The sequence below is a fragment of the Chanos chanos genome, chromosome 6 (assembly GCF_902362185.1).
Source record: "Chanos chanos chromosome 6, fChaCha1.1, whole genome shotgun sequence".
NCBI classification, from domain to species: Eukaryota; Metazoa; Chordata; class Actinopteri; order Gonorynchiformes; family Chanidae; genus Chanos; species Chanos chanos.
In genome coordinates, this window is record NC_044500.1 from 47,854,558 (window position 1) to 47,877,057 (window position 22,500).

Genomic DNA, 22,500 nt, shown 5'->3' on the forward strand with positions numbered 1-22,500 from the left:
CTACATGGGAGGCAGAGCAGTGTGGCAGATGACTCTCAAATTTAGTGAGGTTAGCATCTAGGCCACCTTGGGTGACCCTCCCAAAGGGCCACACACACACACACACACACACACACACAAGCACACAGAGACAGCTTTACATAAATACTCACACACGATACACACGCACAACTATTCATAAACACATATACACTTACACAGAAACACATTCATCAATCAGAAGTTTTTACCACCTGGCTCTGACACAGAGGAGCAGATCTGTGACTAAGAAATGCTATTCTTAGTCTAAACTCCGCTAAAATTCTCTCCGTCTTTTTCTGAGGAATGGAAGGTTGTGCACCCTCTGTCTGTGTGTGGGGAGCTAACTATGACAGACGTATAGCCATACGTCAGATATACCCACACGGAACTCCTCTCCGGGTCTAAAACAGAAAAGCTGTAAATGGTTAATGCTGAACTCATGCCAGCGTTGTGTAAAGTACCAAACTGCCACACTTCCAGTCAAATATACCTCTTTACGGGAAAGAACTCGAGTCACAGTTAAAGTAACCCCTGAGAACACTCAGGTCAATGAGGCATGTTAACGGTGAACACACACACACACAGACACACACACACACACACACACACACACCCCTCCCCCGGCCCATGTCAGTGACCCTGTCCAAAGGCCAGCTGTGCCTGCTTACAGTACCACTGCTGACTCAGGTTTGGACCTCAGGTTTGGACCTCAGGCCTGCTGCCAGACCCACACCGGCATGCGGGGGGTGATGTTCAGATAAGGAGAGACAAAAGACGGCTCTGGGCACACAGACAGAGAGTGGATGAATGCTCATCCACCTGTCCCTGGGTTTGTTTTTAGACTCCGGGAGCGTGGGGGCGGGGGGGGCACGTATGACATCGACCGCCACGTCCCAGTCATAATCGTCGCTACGGCAACAGTTGTTTGGGCAACTCGTCCCTACCGGGCGAGGAACAACGTCGTGGTGGGTATGAGACAATAGCAACCCGCCTCTCTCCCATCCGACCAATCACAGAGCGAGAGAGAGGGTTTAAGTCCCTCCTCAACTTCATTATGTCAACTGTAATGGCCCACAACAGTCCCATGTTATGCTCAAATAAGCCTCTCTGTGTCTTTGGCTGCTTTGACATATGTCTGACTTAATGTTGTCATCTTGCACTTTTGTGGTGAATGCCACAGTCGAGTGAAGAGCACAAAAGCATTTCTTTAAATCAGCCCACACAGACATTGACATGGTGCATACGTGACATTTTCCTAGTGTCTGAACAGAACACTGCTCCCATCAGACCTGGTTTACATTCTCTGTCTCTGAAATAAACCCGTAATGCTGGAGTAAGAATGTCAGGGTCCAACTCTCCTGCTATCGACACTTCCTTGCTACAACATTCCTGCTATGATAATCCTGCCCAGGGGGGGCTGTCTCCTTGCATCCACATCTCTGACACAAAGTTTTAACGAGTGATGTCACAGAGCAGGCAGTACGCAGACGCAGACGCACACAGCGCCCTCAAACCGTTCTCCCGTTATCCCGACTTTTCCCAACTTTTCCCATTCACAGTCCATTACAAAATGTTTTTTTCCATTACCCTGACTTTTCCCATTCACAGTCCATTACAAAATGTGCTTTTCCATTACCCCGACTTTTCCCATTCACAGTCCATTACAAAATGTTTTTTTCCATTACCCTGACTTTTCCCATTCACAGTCCATTACAAAATGTGTTTTCCATTACCCTGACTTTTCCGGTTCATGGTCCTTTACAAAAGTCTCTGTCTGTGGATGGGTGTAACGTGAGTCCGTGGATGAGGTCTTACCCGGAGTTCACGTCGGCTTTCAGGAAAGCCTGGATGACCAGCGGCAGCTCCGATTTGACGATGTACATGTAACTGGACATGGCTGTGAGACAGGAAACAGGGACACAGTCGATTGCTTCAAAAACACACATTTGTTGACTCATCCGTCTGAAAAGCGCGTGGACAACGTTTATCAAGCCACACTTTAAAGAACTTATCGATCGCCTCCCTCCACAAAACAAACAGATCCACTGTTTTTAAACAGTGACACAGCCTAAGATAAAAACAAAACAAAACAAAATAATTCAACAAATGGTTCTGAATTGAACAAAATGACCACAGTAGCGCAGTATTAAATGTTTTTGCATTATCCCAAACATATTACATTTTAAATGTTTTAAATATTAAATGTCTTTAAACTCAGTATTAAATGTTTTTTTTTTCTCCTACAGCAGTGTTTCTCAATCCTGCTCCTGGGGGGGCCTCTGCCCTGCACGATTTCCATCTTTCCCTGCCCTACCTAAATAACAGAACTCATCAATGGCACTTTTGACTGGCTGAGCACACCTGTCTTAATCATGAGCATGTTAATCACACTAATCAGGTGTGTTCAGAGCAAGGATAGACAGAAGATCTGCAGAGCAGGAGTCCCCCAGGAGCAGGATTGAGAACCACTGTCCTACAGTACAGACTGTGTACATCAGGTGTGTGTGTGTGTGTGTGTGTGCACGTGTGTGACTGTGTCTGTGTGCACCTGTGTGCACCTATGTGCAGCGTGTGTGTGTGTGCAGTGTGTGTGTGTGTGCAGTGTGTGTGTGTGTGTGTGTGTGTGTGAGAGAGAGAGAGAGAGAGAGAGAGAGAGAATGTGTGTGTGTGCATGTGTGAGAGAGAGAGAGAGAGAGAGAGAGAGAGGGAGAATGTGTGTGTGTGTGAGAGAGAGAGAGAGAGAGAGAGGGAGAATATGTGTGTGTGTGTGTGTGTGTGTGTGGGACAGACAAAGGGGAATTAAGAGGGTAGTATAAGAGAGGAGTAAAAGTGTGTGAGTGGGGTATGTGTGTGTGTGTGTGTGTGTGGGACAGACAAAGGGGAATTAAGAGGGTAGTATAAGACAGGAGTAAAAGTGTGTGAGTGGGGTGTGAGGAAAGCCGGGTGAGAGAACAAACGGGAGAAGAGGCGACGATAAAAACGAAGAAAAACTAAGAGCGGGAAGGAGCTGGAGTCATTAACCAATGGGAAACATACAGAAGGTAAGTGTGACAAGAGAGATTGACCAATGGGAAACCGACAGAAGGTAAGAGGGACAGAGAGATTAACCAATGGGAGACAGACAGAAGAGAAGCGTGACGGGGTCATTGACGAATAGGAAACAGAAGAAAGGTGTGGCAGCGTCCGTTCCCTCACCTCCAAAGTTCTGCAGTGAGATGGCAATTCCGGCGGCCATCTTGCCCGACATTCCGAAAGCTCTGAAGCCCAGCTGCTCATACGACCTGATCCCTGGAATGAAACAGTCACTCAGTGATCTCCATGTCGAATAATATGTATTAACTACTGGTCAGTACTAACAAAAGGCACAAATATACACGTATATAAACACACAAATACACACACAGCTCAACTGTATTGTTGTGTGTGTGTGTGTGTGTGTGTATGTGCTTAAATGTCTTTCATTTTCTCACACACTTTATTTTCAGTCCACAGTAGCGGATGTTCTGTTTACACGTGGTTTCTGGGCATTCATAATGATCTCACAGTAAGACACTGCAGACACTGCAGTGTTAAAACATGAAAAGGTATATCTGTAGCTTACCCACAATGCCAGAGGATTTGAGCAGCAGGTGAATGGAATAGGAAGAGAGAAGAGCTACAGCCGTGAGGAGGAATCTGTAAACAAAATCACCATGGTTACACATGTCCAACTCAAACCAGCTCAGAATCACCACGGTTACACATGTCCAACTCAAACCAGCTCAGAATCACCACGGTTACACACGTCCAACTCAACTCAACTCAGAATCACCACGGTTACACATGTCCAACTCAACCCAACTCAGAATCACCACGGTTACACATGTCCAACTCAACCCAACTCAGAATCACCACGGATACATATGTCAGACTCAACCCAACTCAGAATCACCACGGTTACACACGTCCAACTCAACCCAACTCAGAATCACCACGGTTACACACGTCCAACTCAACCCAACTCAGAATCACCTCGGTTACACACGTCCAACTCAACCCAACTCAGAATCACCACGGTTACACACGTCCAGCTCAACCCAACTCAGAATCACCATGGCTATACACGTCCAACCCAACCCAACTCAGAATCACCACGGATACATATGTCAGACTCAACCCAACTCAGAATCACCATGGTTACACATGTCCAACTCAAACCAGCTCAGAATCACCACGGTTACACACGTCCAACTCAACCCAACTCAGAATCACCACGGTTACACATGTCCAACTCAACCCAACTCAGAATCACCACGGATACATATGTCAGACTCAACCCAACTCAGAATCACCAAGGATACACGTCAGACTCAACCCAACTCAGAATCACCACGGTTACACATGTCCAACTCAACCCAACTCAAAATCACCACAGTTACACTACTGTGTGAGTATTGGGCGCAGACACACACACACACATTAGCTTAATACACTGCTGTGTTTGTGTGTCTGCAGAGCTCTGGTATGTGAATCTCAGACTGGTCTGAAGGAAAATGTTTCCCCAGACCGACATATCAGGTCTCCTCTTAAAAAAAACCAAAAAAAAAAAACAATATGACCTAAAAGTCTTGACTCTGACTCATCAGAAAAATGCAAGAGTCCAGCCAATCTTCTCCCCCCCATTCTGCAAATCAGATCTGCCCATGAAGCAGTAGAGGAGGAGTACAACACAGACCTGTCACCTCAAACAACAAACCCTCCTGATCCCCAGACCTGTCACCTCAAACGACAAACCCTCCAGATCCCCAGACCTGTCACCTCAAACGACACACCCTCCAGATCCCCAGACCTGTTACCTCAAACGACAAACCCTCCAGATCCCCAGACCTGTTACCTCAAACGACAAACCCTCCAGATCCCCAGACCTGTCACCTCAAACGACAAACCCTCCTGATCCCCAGACCTGTCACCTCAAAAGACAAACCCTCCAGATCCCCAGACCTGTCACCTCAAACGACGAACCCTCCAGATCCCCAGACCTGTCACCTCAAACGACAAACCCTCCAGATCCCCAGACCTGTCACCTCAAACGACAAACCCTCCTGATCCCCAGACCTGTCACCTCAAACGACAAACCCTCCAGATCCCCAGACCTGTCACCTCAAACGACAAACCCTCCTGATCCCCAGACCTGTCACCTCAAACAACAAACCCTCCTGATCCCCAGACCTGTCACCTCAAACGACAAACCCTCCTGATCCCCAGACCTGTCACCTCAAACAACAAACCCTCCTGATCCCCAGACCTGTCACCTCAAACGACAAACCCTCCAGATCCCAAGACCTGTCACCTCAAATGACAAACCCTCCTGATCCCCAGACCTGTCACCTCAAACGACAAACTCTCCTGATCACCAGACCTGTCACCTCAAACGACAAACCCTCCAGATCCCCAGACCTGTCACCTCAAACAACAAACCCTCCAGATCCCCAGACCTGTCACCTCAAACGACAAACCCTCCTGATCCCCAGACCTGTCACCTCAAACGACAAACCCTCCAGATCCCCAGACCTGTTACCTCAAACGACACACCCTCCAGATCCCCAGACCTGTTACCTCAAACGACAAACCCTCCTGATCCCCAGACCTGTCACCTCAAACGACAAACCCTCCTGATCCCCAGACCTGTCACCTCAAATGAGTTTCCACTCCACATCCAACTCACTCCAACACCACCTGAAGAGTTAATGCCATGTCATTCTCCTCAGAGAGATGAACTCCACTGAGTAAATATCAGCAGAAAAGAACCCACTTGCATTAAAACAGGTCAGTTAATCAGCTACACGCTGATTCCAACTGATGCCAACAGCAGGGGGAAAAAAACAGTGAATGTCCTAAAAAAAAATGAGTCTGTTTCAACTAAATTACAGTCCATAGTTCTAACCTCATAAGGGGGGGAAAAAAGCATTTCGTGTGCTCCTTTGAGATTTCACCCTCGTACAAAAGGAGGGGCCAGGGCTGCTGAAGCACTGACCTCTGACCTCTGGGCAGAGGGAATGGAACAGTCTCTGCTCAGCATTCCGTAAAGGTCGGCGTGCCGCTTTTCCCTGGATTCCCTGTGCCAAGCCCTCTGATCACGGATGAGTGACGGGCATTCTCTGCGGCGGAGAGAACCCGAGCGACAGAACACAGGACCTGGGGAATGACACTCCATTCGTTATTAACCGCGCACAGTGGCCTTGGGCATTCTCGGTTTGGCCGACTGCGTCAGGACATGACGTAACTGTAGCGTTTTGTTGGATCCGTTGGGTTTTTTGCTTTGGGAAATGTCTGTCCGGTCAGGAATGGCGGTAAGGCACATTCTTGACAGCTGATTCAGTCTGTGTGTAACACTTGGGGGGATAATGGATAATTAAACCGTGATTCAGATGAGGCTAGAATTCGGAGCCCAGCTGGGATCACCCTCCACTTCACTCCTGTTACACGATCCCCCTGTACCATCGTATCACGGATATACCTCTGTCACACAATCTAATAATCACCCTTCACTTCGCTCCTGTTACATGTCCCCCCTGTACCATCGTATCACGGATATACCTCTGTCACACAATCTAATAATCACCCTTCACTTCACTCCTGTTACATGTCCCCCCTGAACCATCGTATCACGGATATACCTCTGTCACACAATCTAATAATCACCCTTCACTTCACTCCTGTTACACGTCCCTCCTGAACCATCGTATCACGGATATACCTCTGTCACACAATCTAATAATCACCCTTCACTTCGCTCCTGTTACACGTCCCTCCTGAACCATCGTATCACAGATATACCTCTGTCACACAATCTAATAATCACCCTTCACTTCACTCCTGTTACACGTCCCTCCTGAACCATCGTATCACGGATATACCTCTGTCACACAATCTAATAATCACCCTTCACTTCACTCCTGTTACACGATCCCCCTGTACCATCGTATCACAGATATACCTCTGTCACACAATCTAATAATCACCCTTCACTTCACTCCTGTTACACGTCCCTCCTGAACCATCGTATCACAGATATACCTCTGTCACACAGTCTAATAATCACCCTCCACTTCACTCCTGTTACACGTCCCCCCTGTACCATCGTATCACGGATATACCTCTGTCACACAATCTAATAATCACCCTTCACTTCACTCCTGTTACATGTCCCCCCTGAACCATCGTATCACGGATATACCTCTGTCACACAGTCTAATAATCACCCTTCACTTCACTCCTGTTACATGTCCCCCCTGAACCATCGTATCACGGATATACCTCTGTCACACAGTGTAATAATATGATAATTATTCACATTATTTATTATTATTATTCATGGTCTTTTGCCATCACTGAGAGACATGTGGCTAAACTGATACACCTACACAGCGAGAGGCGTGGTCACTGTGGGATGAGCCAATGGAAATCTACCGTGCATACAGATCTATCACCACCACCGACTGCAGAACATCCAATCGTCTTGGCTTTGACTCACTGAGAACTTTCAAAATGTCATGACGGCTTTCAGGTATGTTCTTTTCTTACTAGCTGTTGGGTGCATCTTACAAGACGAAAATTCATCAGAAGAACCTGCATACAGAAGAAGCAGGTTTTCAGTAAAAAAAACTTGTTTCTGCATGTCATTGTAGCGATGGTGAATATACCGCTCTGAGAAAAAGGTCTTCAGGACCTCCGTGTCATGTTGGCTTTCATGTTGGTTACACCAGTCAGACAATTTTACATATCTGTGCCGTTTCGCCTTGGTGAAGACCAGCTCTGGAGAAAGTGGTCGGTGAGCCTAATCACGAGCATGTGGAATGAACGTGTCACCTCTCGTGTGACTGACAGGTACGGGAAGACGGCAAACGTGCGAGGAAGTCCGTTCTTTGAAGCACTCTATGACTTCCATGAAACTTAGCCCTGGAGATCCCGTTTCCCAAAAAACCTGACTGGATCCTGAAGATGCCTTAACACTCACCAAGCTCTCCACAACCAATCAGGACCCCAGAAATGATGACAGGGTGGGACCAGGAAACAAGATATGCAGTCCATATTAGGGACGGGGACAAGACCCTTGGAAAAATACTGGGTGTATTTGGCAGAATGGGCGTGGCCCATTCCGCCATATGACCTTTCAGGGCATCCGAGCATGCAGGTGGTAGGGCTTAGATCGTAGAGGGGGGCGCATAAAGAAATCACGAAGTGGGTGATTTACACTCATCACAGAGGGGTCCATCCCCCCGCTCCCCCCCCGCCCTCCAATTCTCCTCCCTCCTAACCCCCCGACCACCCGCCAAGATCTAATTTGAGATCCTCTCTTTGGTTAAGGAGGTCATCGGCATGGACAAACAGCATTCCAGAGAGGTGGAGCGTGCGTGAGTGCCAGACCCCACCAGTCCTGCTTGATGAGTCACTGAAAGAGCCAGGCTTAACTTTTCGGTCTATACTTAGCACGCAATCACTCTATACCAAATAATACTGATTAAATTCCATTCTGTTCACCTCATGCGTATAAACGCAGTTTCATCGGAAAGTTCACCCACCCTGAAATTATTTTATCAAGGCCTATATCGAGAAACCAATCACTACTGATCGGGACTACAGCAGGATAGCAACTGTACTACTCTATGTTTACACGTGACAACTTAGCCGAGGCAGATGAACAATAATGCTTTGATCTAAATCATTTTACTATTATGGCAGGTTTTGAGAAAGATATAACTTATAAAAAGTATCCTGCTGGTTAGCAGGCTACGAGATCATTTTTGAAATCTGTTTAAAGGACACTTTAAACTATAGGGACAACTTTTTCTTTTTTCTTAGAACAGCCTTTTCACACCTGCACAGAAACAGAACGGCATAAAACGACAAAACCCTGACCTTCTGTACATTCCATATGACAGTTCATCCGCGCCGTCCAAAACAATTCCAGACGCATCATCCACCATGTGTAGAATACGTTACTTATATCGCACTACCACGTCGCCATGGAAACAGAACAGAAACGCTATCCTGCCGGGTAATATCGAATAGCAATTACAATACATATCGAGACAGTCTAAACTAAACCTGGCACCGCACGCTCATACATATTAATTTCACCAGCCTGAAAATGACAGTCGACAGCCAATTATTCACTGAGGGACTCAGATGGTTGGCAATTCAGTAATGCGTATGATATTAATGTGGTTGGTGATGAAAATGTCCCCGTTTCACATTCATGTCACAATTCTCACATTCATGTCACAAAGCGACACTTAAACTGTGACAACCACGTACTGAAATCCATCCATATCCCTGACTCACACAGGGATAAGCACGGGATAATACACGGGGTGATGCCAGCGTTAGCTGTGTGAGATGTGGAGGAAAGGGCATCCATGGGGTGTTCCTCTGTTGACAGACAGGTAAATAAGAACACATACAGAGATATGGAAGGGAGGGGGCTGACTCACACAAACAGGATGATGCCAGTGTTGGCCATGGCATATGACAGTCCCAAAATGCCACTGCCCATGATGGCATTCCCCAGGTTGAACACAGACATGCCAAAAGACGTCTTCCCCTCAAACTGATAAACAGAGAGAGAGATAGAGAGAGGGGGGGTCAGAGAGGGAGAGAGAGAGAGGGAGAGGGGGGGGCAGAGAGAGAGACAGAGAGAAAGGGAGAGAGAGAGATAGGGAGAGGGAGAGAGAGAGAGAGAGGGAGAGAGGACAGAGACAGAAACAGAGATTAATTCTTTGTGGGTTCCCAGAAGGATGTTGTGGTCATGTGTGTGGTATCCTGTAGCACCAAGGTCACAAGGAAAAGGTCACGTCAAACACACTCACATCAGTGAAGCGCAGTGGCTTCTTGCCCTCCCCACTGGGTAGGAACTCAACACTCTCTGCCAGGTTTCCATCAGGATCATCGAATCTGCAGGACACAGGTGCTTAGACTATCAGAGCACTGTCACAAATCAAAACATCAATGATAGTAGGTACGTGTGAATGGTGTTAGTCTAGTTTTAAATGAGCACACATGCTTTTAACATACCTGCTAGCTGGAGTATCATGTCTGAGTGTTCACGCAGAGAGAGAGTGAGAGAGTGACGATCCAGCAACCGAAGAAGACACAAAAACAAGGCAAACATGCACTTAGAGAAATAAACAAACATGAAAACACTGCCAATAGCAGTGGACTGTACCATCAGACACACAGCGTGGGGGAGAACACCAGAGCTTCCTTTGAGACAGAGGGACTGTTTATGTCACACAATCTTTAGGTTATTTGATTTTTTTTTTTTAACTGACTCAAGCATTACTTTATAGGTCATTTAAAGCAAGCACTCTCTGAGAAAGTCACACAGTGCTATGAAAATAGTGGAAAGAGAGAGAGAAAGTGGGTTTTATGAACAGTGCACTGAACTGTCTCCATGCAGATCAGCATGCCTCCCCGACAATATGAATCCCATCGTAACCAGCATATCAGCAATCAGGTCTCACAGGCTCAAAGCTTAGAGAGGTGAAATTCACAATAACATTAATTTCACCGTACTGTTCAGACACTCAGTAGGTTAAATCAGATTGTCTGAATGATTTGGGAAGTCGTGCTCAAAGTTAAGTGGATACGGAGGCTAAAAAATAAATAAACCATCAAAACAATATCCAAAATAAACAAACTGTTTAATTCACACTAACCAATTAAAGTCCAAGAGCCTAATGAAGGAATGACTACTAGAATGATCAGTTTAGATGAGAACACTTCATGTTTTTTACTGAGCTGAGAGTTTTCTCTCTGGCCAAAGAATCTGTGAGTTGTCAGTGTCAGATCCTGACAGTGTAGTAAAAGAATCTGTGAGTTGTCAGTGTCAGATCCTGACAGTGTAGTAAAAGAATCTGTGAGTTGTCAGTGTCAGATCCTGACAGCGTAACAAAAGAATCTGTGAGTTGTCAGTGTCAGATCCTAACAGTGTAATAAAAGAATCTGTGAGCTGTTGGTGTCAGATCCTGACAGTGTAGTGAAAGAATCTGTGAGCTGTTGGTGTCAGATCCTGACAGTGTAGTAAAAGAATCTGTGAGCTGTCGGTGTCAGATCCTGACAGTGTAGTAAAAGAATCTGTGAGCTGTCGGTGTCAGATCCTAACAGTGTAATAAAAGAATCTGTGAGCTGTCAGTGTCAGATCCTGACAGTGTAGTGAAAGAATCTGTGAGTTGTCGGTGTCAGATCCTGACAGTGTAGTAAAAGAATCTGTGAGTTGTCGGTGTCAGATCCTGACAGTGTAGTGAAAGAATCTGTGAGCTGTTGGTGTCAGATCCTGACAGTGTAGTGAAAGAATCGGTGAGCTGTCGGTGTCAGATCCTGACAGTGTAGTGAAAGGGGAGAGTGCTTACTGATCATCCTCCAGCAGCGTCCTCATCTGCACACACATGTCCTCTCCCAGCTCAGGAGCCTTCCCGTTCGGAAGCGTGTTCATCTCTGCCGGAGCGGACTCCATGATGAAAGGTCCTCGTATCCCTGAAGTACGTTTTTGTGTGTGTGTGTGTGTGTGTGTGTGTGTGAGTGTTCACGCAGGAACAGGGTATGAAGTCCTCAATCCTGTGGAGTAATAACAGAAAAAAACACACGCAAGAACACTTTAGTCCTCAGGAGAGCAAGAATCTGAGTAGGTGTGTGTGTGTGTGTGTGTGTGTGTGGTTGTGACCAGTTGTGTGTATGTACATGTGAGTGGATGTTGAATTTGTGTTTTGCTTCAGCATACATAAGTACATTTATCAAAATAATACTCTGTCGTGCCAGTGGTACAGGGAAATTCTGGTTGATGGTTCACTGTGAATATTAGACTTAATACTAATACCACTTAGCGGTGACCATAACCTGATTTCAGAATCTGAACCCAGTGAAATAACAGTTATTCTGAAAAACTCTATTTATAGAACACTCTGAACACTGAACCTAGAAATTATTCAAAATAACTTCATCAGCCTTAACATATTTTAAATAATAGCATTAAAGCAGCAAATACCATAATACTCTTCGAGTACAATAATAATATTCTAATAATACTCTGAACCGAAAGCTGAATTGTAGGATAGCAGGAAGTCTGGCATTTTATCTGATTTGCAGATGGGGTTGCTGCTATCCTTTTGGGGGCGTTTCTGCCTGAGCGGAGGAGACACTCCTTGGAATTTGGGGAGTGTTAATTTGCCTTGGTGTGCGCTGGTCTTGAACACAGAGAGGCTTGGGCCATAAAAGAGAGCACTGAGGATCCAGGGGGATAGGGACAGAGAGGGTGAATGAGAGTGACAGAAAGGGTCGAGGACCGGGTGAAAAGTGATAGAAAAGGTCAGAAAGCGAGAGAGAGAGAGAACAGGGTGACATGGGGAGAGTCTGTGCAATGTTTAAACTCAGAATCACTGAAACATTTATTAGTCCACACATTGCACGGTAAAAAGTCTCTTCTCCAGTTGGCGCCCAACAACGTTATCTGTCATTCCTATGTAACAACAATACTCATCAGGCTATACCCTGAATTTTCTCAAAATGGACTGATGCACACAGAACTCAAAAAGTCACTTAAAATTCCACACAAAAGGCAAAAGATGTTTTCTTGCAAGTTTTGAATGCTTGCATGTGACACAACCAACTTTTCAACAGAAACAGTTATCATCTGAAAGCTTTGGTATTCTTCACCCTCAGTCTCTTCCAAATGTTTTTCTTTTTCTTGCCAGACTGGTTCTCTTAGTCAGCGGGTCTAAGTAAACCCCAGTAAAGTCCACTATGGCAGACTGGGAGTTGGGTAGAACATCAGTTGATCAGTCAGTCACCGCAGTACAGTTCACAAAGTGAGATTACTCAGTCCCCTGGGTGGACATAGTCCATTTTTCAGACTGGAAGAAAGCTTGGGAGTAACCAAGCCTCCAAAAAGGGGAGCTCAACCTCCTTTGCAAGGCAAGTTTGAATCGTCGTTTTCAACGTAACAGACATGGAGGTTCTACAGATACACTGAATAAACTGTTTGGCTGGCAGATCCCTCAAGATTTCTCAACACCACCGACATGGTTAACACCTGATTATCTCAGCATCTAATCTGGAATACACTTCCCTGGGGATTTCACAGAGCTACTTCATAATCACACATGTAATCACAGAAACTCAAGACCAAGACGACAGGCCAAGCCAACAGTTCTCAGACCACTCCTAGCCTGTAGAGGTCTCAGATACCGTAACATCTGATCTCTGTGGTGGAGCTGTAAACATCAGACTACACCACTGCTGTACTCTGAGAGAACACAGTTACGACTTGGTGAGATGGATCATTTGAATGGAAAAAAAGTGAAAGAAAAATAAAAGAAAGGAGAAAAAAAAGAAAAAAAAGCGGTGACATTCAGACTGACGGAGGTCCTCAACGTTTTAAGATTCCGCACTGTTTATATTTCAACTGTCTGGATGCTGAAAGTCTACACAGACTGTTTGAAGTTCAGTCCTAGGTTACTGAAGATGGCAGGGGGATTGGTTTTCATGTATTTTTGTGTTGATAATTTTAGCTGCGGCTCTGTGACCATAACTTTGGGTACAGCAAGTCACGGGCTGACCCCTCTCTTGGCAAACGCAGAAGGTCAGTTCAGGGTCAAAGCGACTTTAAGACAGAACGCACTCCACAGAAAGACAGAAATGCTGGAACTGTCGTGGAGAATGGCCCGTTCATTACACAAAGAACACATCTGAACTGGTTTGATGTCAGATTTTCTGGTCTATATCTATGTCTAGAATTTACGAAAGAGATTACGCACCAACAGGGCTGTCGGTTTCCTCAAGGCACAACTCTTGCCCCTCAGAAAGAGAAAACACACATTACATAAGCGTCACATTGTGTGTCTACACAGCCTCTTTACCACGTCTGGTAAATTCCCATAGAAACAGAGTGGCCATAGGAAAACAGCTATGATACCTGAAGGGACAGGTATTCTCAAACAGGAAACCAACATCTCAGACCAAGTATTGTGTCAAAAAAGTCAGCTTAACACACGTCGCTTTCGAGAATCTATTTGAACAAGCCGCAATGAAGAACTGGCGGCGTCGGGGTGAAGTCGATTAAAACACGGAGATACGTGTGGAGACTGCACGTGTTTACGCGGGTTAAAAATACACAGCGCAAACAGCGCTAATATTGGCCGCTGGGACTCTAATCTGACCTTCACTTTATAAAACATCTCCACCATAAATATCACGGATTTATCGGGTATCAGCCCGTGAAGGTAGGGGCCTGCGTCAAGCTTTGTGGGCTGGATGGACGTCCTTTAGGTTCTGCAGAATTGCCATCGGGTTCCCGTGTTTGTGCTATGTCAGCAGGTGCAAATGTTGGCTTTCCCTGCTATTTATATGAGAGAGAAAATGCCAAGGTTTGGCATGGAGAGGAGGTTTTCTGCTTAAGGTCATTCCTCATTGGTCAATCTGTCAACACCTGAGACCTCCTGGTTCCACCTGTGGCTCTGGATCACTGGCTAACCGGCCAGCCATGAACAAAAGGCGATGTGAAAGCCAATTAACTTATCAGTTAAAAGCGATCAACGCACGCTTTAAACTGCAAACTACACATCTGGATGTGAAGTGAGTGACCAGCAGTGATCTGAGTGTAAATAAAGTTGATTTAATCTGATGAGGTGAGTGATGCAGCTCCAGCATATTGCCAGACTGAATCAGGGCGAGCGTAAACCACAGTTTTCCCCTCTGTGACGGGTTCATTTGATACCAGCTTGGGTTCTCATCTTGACTCTCTGAGTTTCCTTCTGCGACAGCATGCAGCGTTGTTGAAAGCGCGCCCTTTCACACAGATGAGCTATGAGACGAAATACCCAATCAATCTCCAACAATCTCTTCCTAGAGGTCAGGAAACGCACAAAATATGGGCACTCTTCCCAAAATCCTGCTAACTCTCCTCTTTAGGGCGTCTCTGTCTCCTCTTCACACTCAGTCTCTTTCGCGTTTGAAGGACTCCGAGACTCCAACTCTTGGATCACTTACTAAATATCACTACCACTATCAGATCTCTCCACAGCACAAAGACACAAACCTCTCAAATGTGTTTCAGACGTCACCCCCTGGAGGACAGACGGGGCATTTAATGTGCCCAGTCATGTTTCTGAGCAGCTGGCTGTGGTGAACTGTCCTGGCTGTCAGCCAGGTCTGGTCATGTATGTTCTCTTACAGCCAATCAGACACCTGGTTTTATTTAAGTGGCCTATCTACGGGCTGGCCCGCTTAGCTCTCAGCTCTCTCCTCTGGCTCTGTTAAATAACTCTATACCCCTGCACTGCCTGTCTCGCAGACCTGGGCTCAAGGACGGGCCACAGTGCAAACAGTGTGCCACATTGTTCATTTGGTTACCTGGCGAAATGAAATTTATGTGACATCCATAAAGGGTAATGGGCCGGATCAGCAGTTACTTGATTAAGATCAACAGGTGCATCAGCTGTATCTGCTTCTTTAATTCACTGTGAACTAAAACAGCTCATTTCTCTGAATCGCTTCCCTAAGCATACTGTGCTTAACACTTCGGACTATTCTGACGGCTCAACTTACACCAACTGTACCCTATAACAAAATCCACAACATCACAAGACCTTCAACTTACAACGGACAAGTACACAATGACATTACTTTGGGACTACCCGCGCTCATTTCAAACACAGCCTCTCAGCAGGTGGAAAAACTCTCTCTACGTCTCTAAGTCCGAATGTGATGGCTCTGGATTCAGCCTTTGTTTGCACTAAAGGGCTGGACACAGTCCATTTGCCAAACTTACAAAGCCCATCTGCCAATAAAACAAACCCTCTCCGCTCCTGTGCCAACGGCAACAGGAAGACAAACTTGGCGCCGGCTGCCAGGTTTGGGACCACTGCCAAAAAGCTCTTCGGGTGCTCTGGTGTAAACACTATTTTTCAACAGCGGCTCCGTGCATCAAGGACATGTGTGCTCTGAAGAGTTTCCCAGGGACTTAACGAAGAGCCCACACAGATACGGCCACGGAGGGAATCTAAGTCAGTTACGTGCAGCGTCTCAGAGCAAGCAAGGGGGTGTGGGTGTCTCGGCATGCTTACTATCACATGGTCCGTGGATCTGACCGACAGTCAGGGAGCCTTTTATGATCAATATGGCCTGACCTGAATAATAAATCAGAATATTTTCCAAAAAAAAATCGGCAAAGAAGCCATGTTACCCAGAATGCACTGCTTGAAAAGTGTACTTACTTCATCACAGTGTCACCGACGTTACTTTATCTGTGTTTAAACTATGGCCTCGCTTAATGGGATGTCAGAGTGCCCTTTCCCCCGCTGGGCTGAAAACAAGACGATCAAAATTAAACCCTTACTTGTTTGGGGGTTTCTTTGGTTTTTGTGAAGAGTGTTTTGAAGAGTGAAAATGACAGTCCCTTGCTTTGGGGCAAAGCCAGAAGAGTAATGTATCGTGGGCAGATGATGGGCCGGCTGAATGGCCGCCTCTTATTGATGGCCATGCAGAACCAGGCAGCGTTAACAGGTCCAACGCAACACAACAGGTGTTTCTGGACGTCTTTCAAGGAGCTAAAAAAAACCCCGCCAGCCCGTGCTTACCCAAGCGGGTCGCTTCTGTAAATACGACATTCGTTTGAAAGAAATCATCTGTATATCTGAGATGGCAAAAAGACAGAATTCAAACCATGCGTTACTACTCCCGCTGCCCAGTGATGTCCAGACTGCTTCCTCTCTGGTCAGTTCTACAAATAGAGGCCTGGGTTACCAGTCATGCTGAGCCAGAGATGAGAAAGTCAATACTTACCCTTACACTGTCACTGTGAGGCAAGACAGTGAGATTTCCTAGAAGACTGGCGTGATAGCAATCCCTATGTGATAGGCAAAGACTTATTCTGACAGCACAGAACTGACAGAGATACTTACCACAACTGGCTGTGCTTGGGTTGAATGCTCATCTCCTGCTTTAGAGAGACAGCGATTTTGTCTGCACCCGTGTAGTCTATCGATTTTTGTGAAACGACCCCGATACCTGTTCAGAAACTAAAAGTGAAAACATCTACTTTCTGAATCGTCATTGTTCGGGGGGGGGGGGGGGTTTGCGTTAAGCCTGCCTTTCTTCCCCAATCATATTCCTCACCTTCTGCGCAGTTGTAAAAGAAACAAGATTTGTCATACAGAAATCGAGAACCTCTTCTTAAAACGCCGCGGTCGGAGAATGTATACACGGTGCTGGGCAGAGGGCTGGTATTCGTGCCTCGCATCACTTTCATATAGGATGACAATGTTATGTAATAGAGAAATCTCAAACATACCTCAAAATAAACCCAGCTGAAACAAACGGTAATGTCGCCACGCTAGTGGCAAAAAAAAGAACAGAGAGCAGCAGCTAAGCCCGTTAGCGTATCAACCAGGGCAGTGCTAAAGTTGTCTGCACACGGCCATCAAGCCATCAGCAAATGAGTCTGACAGCTGTAACTGAAGCCGCGCTGAAGTTAACAGACCTGTTTCACTGCCGTGTGGCCACTGTGAAACACTACAGCCAACAGTGACAGACAGACTACCCTAAAACATGCATCAGCTAACAGCAACACCATCGTAGTACAAACAAATCAGCCGTGAAGAAACGCAACGTATGGCATGATTTGAGGAGGGAGGAACGCAGCCCGTGGTGTTTTGGTCACAGGGGTCATGAATATTCGGAATGACCTTCTCGCTTCTTTGTGGGGTATTGATCCGGTGGTTTGAGAAAAGGGCAGATGGCCAACAGGATAAACCCTGAGGGAAGCCCCAGGGAGAATAAGTCTGATCAAACTGAATTCGTTTAAACTGCGGACAGACAGAACGCGTCAGAACAAAAATGGCTTGATTCCATCCACTGATTCGGCGCGGTGGCTAACCGCGGATATTAGAACTGATGTCAGATTTTAGGCCAAACTAATATGAGTTGTGTCACTTGTGTAGACTGAGTGAAGTGCAGTAAGTTTTAAACAAAAAGCCCAGAGTTTGTGTCACCATTAGTATGAAAGCAGAGGAAGCGGAATTTAACTTAAGAGGATATGACGTGTGTTGTGACTAGTCACTAGCGTAAGCGAATTCATTAAGAGCTAACCTACTACTGATGAGACACAGTAACACAGCCTGAGGACCTTCTGTTTCTTCTCGTGGAAAAATGTAAAAAGAATAGAAAAAAAAAAACAGGTTTGGCCCAGGCTTTCCCTTTTCAGCAGATTCTGATTGACATATGGCCATAAGCTGACGTGATAAACTTCTGCCCTTTTACACTGAGCCTGGCAGACCCTCTGTGCGCGGTGTGCTCGCGGTAAACAGGCATAGCGTCCATACCTACACTGTGCATGGAAACCGTGTCAGCTACACATACTACTGACTGGCCACTTAACATACCTTCCTGCGCTGGCCTGTTTTCCACGGGCGTGACACACCATCTGCGTCAACCACAACTCATTACCACTCACCGCTAAAAGACAGAATGACAGCTATTTTTACATTGTTCAGTTTGACAATCACAAGGAAACCACTGACCTCAGAACAGCACAGCACAGAGTTTGGGATTACAGGTCCGGTGATAAGACTGAGTCTGCACTGACTGTATCTGTGAGTCTTTTAAATTACATGACATAATGTGGTGATAAGTTAGGCTTCAACGGTTCTTAGTATATGGTTTCAAAAAGAGGATCTTTTAGAATAAACTTTTTTAAATACAGTTGAAACAAGCCCCCAAAAGGACATGAGTGATAAATCCTATTGCGTTTCTGAGAGCTTTTGAGGTCTCCTTCCAGAGATAAGAGCCGCATCCGTCTGCGCTGTGATGAGGAGGGAATGGGTTTAATCGTCCCTCAGACAGGAGAGCATTTAGCGATCTGTCGCTACACTGGCTGAACATGTCTGTGATCCACTCAGAGAAGGACAGAGAGCATTTTCTCTTTTCTCTCCAACAGACCGGGAGGGGGGGGGGGGGTAGCGGAGAGTCATGTGAGGTGAAGGCCTGCATGCGCAGGAATGACTGGCGGCTCCCCTTTTCACGTTAACGACTTCCTGTTACGACCTCAGAATCATGAACTGTCACAACGGCGCGGTGGCACACCACAGTACTGCACTTACATGGTCTGCACCGCTTTTGCAGTGCAGCAGGAAAGCGTCTGGGGACTCTGTAGCTCCTGTTCTAGATAGTTCTAGAACTCTTTAGTACCTGAAAAAGTTCCTGAAGTTCACTGGAAAAGCACCTGCGTATAACCTACTTTGACGTCGCAACAGTAGATGCAGTTATTTTTGTACACTCACAGACCTCCGGAAGGTTACATTTTGTCGGTTGAAGGCTTTGATGGCACTCCTAGCATATGAAAAAAATAAAAAAAAGAACACACACGCACATACACACACACTGTTGAAAATAAAGAGGAACAGGGTCACAGGGTCCTGGTTCCATGAGTGTTTAAGATAAAGATGAGGAAGTCACATGACAGGGGCAGGTTGAGACAGTCGCATAAAATCAAACCAAGCCTTGGATATGGATCAGCTCAGGGAATCATGGGGGCCAGTTGCTGGCTATTTTCTCCTGAATGGTTCGAATAGCTCTTGCTCTCTCATACTCTCATGAGGCTGAGATTGTAAGCCCACCGACCAATCCGACGCTTGCTCCTCCTCCCTGGTCTGGTGGATGACCGCTTATCGGACAACACCCCCCCGACCTCTGACCTCTGGCGTCTATTGTTGTTTACATCCAGGGCAAAGTCCGGGCTTCAGGCCCCGCCTCTGGCTGGCACGGGACAATGCTGATGTCATGCCCCAAATTCCCCGATCTCCTGGCATGAAATTCCAGAGCATTTCGCATGTTTTAACAGACCTGGTGTGGTCTCACCGGGCATCCAAACACTGAACCTGAGGCCACCTGTACTGGGAGGCACCTGTACTGGGAGGCATCCATATTGTTTTTTTAAAAGGGCACTGCTGGAGGGGAGGGCGTGAAAACTGAATGTTTAGTGGAGTTGGTCGCTCCTTACTGTGGAGCATGCGAGTGACATACATTAGTGACATCTTGTCAGGAAATCAAAAGCAAAATCAGGAATTCTACAGCGTTCGCTATTCGATTGTTTGCTGTAGCGTTGTTTCTTTTTGGGTTGTAAACTCTGTTCGAGGAAAATTCAGGTAATATTAGATTGCTGCCCTACAAATCCAATCAGAGGGGGAAAAAAAGAAAATTCATTTACGTGACTTGTAAACAATGAAACAATCTGATGATGATGAATGTCCCTCTCTGGGCTGACAGGCAGTTGCACTAGGAGTATAAAGCATTAAGAGGTTTAGAGGCCGTGTTGTGGATGTGTGTGTGTGTGTGTCTGTGTGTGTGTGTGTGTGTGTGAGTGTGTGTGTGTGTGTGTGTGTGTGACAAATTGGGGTCAAAATCATTGTCACCACTAATAAAAACCATTGCATAGGTGTTTCTTTGTATAAACTGTACTGAGGCCTTTTTGTAATACTAAAAGTGTGATGGTGCTCTGGTTAGGTTTAGCATGTTATTATCTACTTCTGTTACGACAGAAGTCAATGGAGAGTCCCCCAGCTTCTATCATACGAGGTATGTTTGTCTCTGTGCGTGGGGGTGTGTGTTTTGTGTATGTGGGTGGGTGGGTGGGTGTGTGTGTGTGTGTGTCTATAGTGGGCGTGCTGTGATCTGAAGGACAGCTCCGCATTCATTGTGCCAGCCTATCCCGTCTCTCCAGTAAGAGTAGCCGCTGCCCACACCAAACAATTCTGAGCAAGTTCACCCTGTTGGCATGAACATCTGGATGACTCAACACTCTTTCTGGACCAAGCATGCAGTTTACCCATGATCCAGAGGAGGGAGTATACACAAACACACACACAGTCTCACACACACATACTCTCACACAACGGAGTCATTAAGCCAGGGTGCGAATTACAGGGGGGGGGGGGGGGGGGGGGGGGATAAGGGGGTCGAAACATTTATATATCCTATACTATATAGCCCTGGAGAAAAACTTTACCCCCCCCCCCCGATTGTCACTGTATAATTCACACTCTGAATTAAGCATCTGTAGACTAATGTACTCTGTCAGCTCTAACAGTAAAGCTGTTCTGTTTAAGTGTCTCCGTTTTAACTGAGTTTAACTCTTATGATCTCTTCCTACCTTCAATAAATCCAGTCATGGCATCAGTCAACGTCTGTTTTGAGCATAAATGAGAAATGCCTAATTGGCTGAAACAAAAGAGCTCGAAATTGAATCAGATTTTTTTAAGTGCCTGAAATTTGCTCATTTATCAGTGGTTATTTTTGGCAGAATTGAACTGAACTATCGAAAGAATGTACACCGTAATACCTTTAGCAAAATGGTGAAATTCGGGTGCGCTTGATTATTTACCATGAATGAGGCTTTGTTGCAAATACTTAAAAACGACGCAGTCACAATTTGCGACAACGCTGTAATAATGTTCGGCGCTTTAAAACTGGCAAACATGAATATAAGTATACCAAAACGTTTCGTACAGTAGCGTTTTGCATTTGACCTGCAGTTTCCTCGCAGGTCAAATGCAGCTGTTACACAAATTACCAAATACATACGCGTATGCTTGGAATTTTAAAAAGTTGCCACTGTATGATACCACAGACAGGAGTTTTACACACTTATTGTATTACAGGATCTGTAAAGAATCAGGTCAACATATGATTTTATAATGATTATTATAACAGCGCTCCTTTTAAACTCTTACGTCAAACTTTTGCCTAGTTCGTAGACGAACCCCATCGTACGAGCGTCGCTTCGCGGAGACTCAACGAAGGATTTCACGCACGCGCGCGCACACACGCATACCCATTTCAGGATACTCAACCCAGGAATTGATTTAAATAAAATATGCACTTCGATCATGGCTATACCTGTTTCCTTCACCCGAGTTTGTCTCCGATTTAAGACAAAACTGATTATTCGACTGGAGGAAACAGCCCCTGTGACTGGAAGCGATAGGGCTATCCACGTGGTTGGACGTCTTCTTGTTAGAATAAGGTGAAGAGAATAGCATATGTCCGCTGACTGCGCTCACTGAATGAGGAAAAACGACAATGTCCACACCAAATAAGAGATAGTAAAGCTGGAGTGAAGGACTTCAGTCTTATACTGTGGACACTGAAGACTACCGCAAAATAATAATTAAAAAAATAGCACAGGATTTGCTTTATTTTTCGAGAATGTCGCTCAGGTTAATTGATATAATGCGGTATGTTACACGCGTAAATGAAAACGTTGCTCGGCCGTTTACTGGAACAGCTTGGTGTTGTAACAGAGTTGCGCTCTGGGAGCCAAGCCAAACCTTTAGTAAACCTAAATGTCAAGATTATCTCAACCTGCCTTAATCAGGTATAAACATAGAAAGAGTCGACCAGTCAACCAGGTGCGCGATCCAAACGAAAAATAATCGTTTATATTTAGTTGTT

The 22,500-nt window shown here is 45.8% G+C and overlaps 1 protein-coding gene across 1 annotated transcript in view; it reads right to left on the bottom strand.

The window, feature by feature from the left end:
* Nucleotides 1–22,500, bottom strand: part of slc38a3b (solute carrier family 38 member 3b) — a 29,838-nt gene that overhangs the window by 6,889 nt on the left and 449 nt on the right. Inside the window, exons 2-8 of the mRNA XM_030776555.1 lie at nt 11,412–11,616; nt 10,075–10,095; nt 9,870–9,954; nt 9,495–9,610; nt 3,623–3,696; nt 3,217–3,309; nt 1,837–1,918 (exon numbers count right to left, since the gene is read on the bottom strand). Of these exons, the coding sequence (XP_030632415.1) occupies nt 1,837–1,918; nt 3,217–3,309; nt 3,623–3,696; nt 9,495–9,610; nt 9,870–9,954; nt 10,075–10,095; nt 11,412–11,515 (575 nt within the window). The 5' untranslated portion in view covers nt 11,516–11,616. The remainder of the gene's footprint in view (nt 1–1,836; nt 1,919–3,216; nt 3,310–3,622; nt 3,697–9,494; nt 9,611–9,869; nt 9,955–10,074; nt 10,096–11,411; nt 11,617–22,500) is intronic.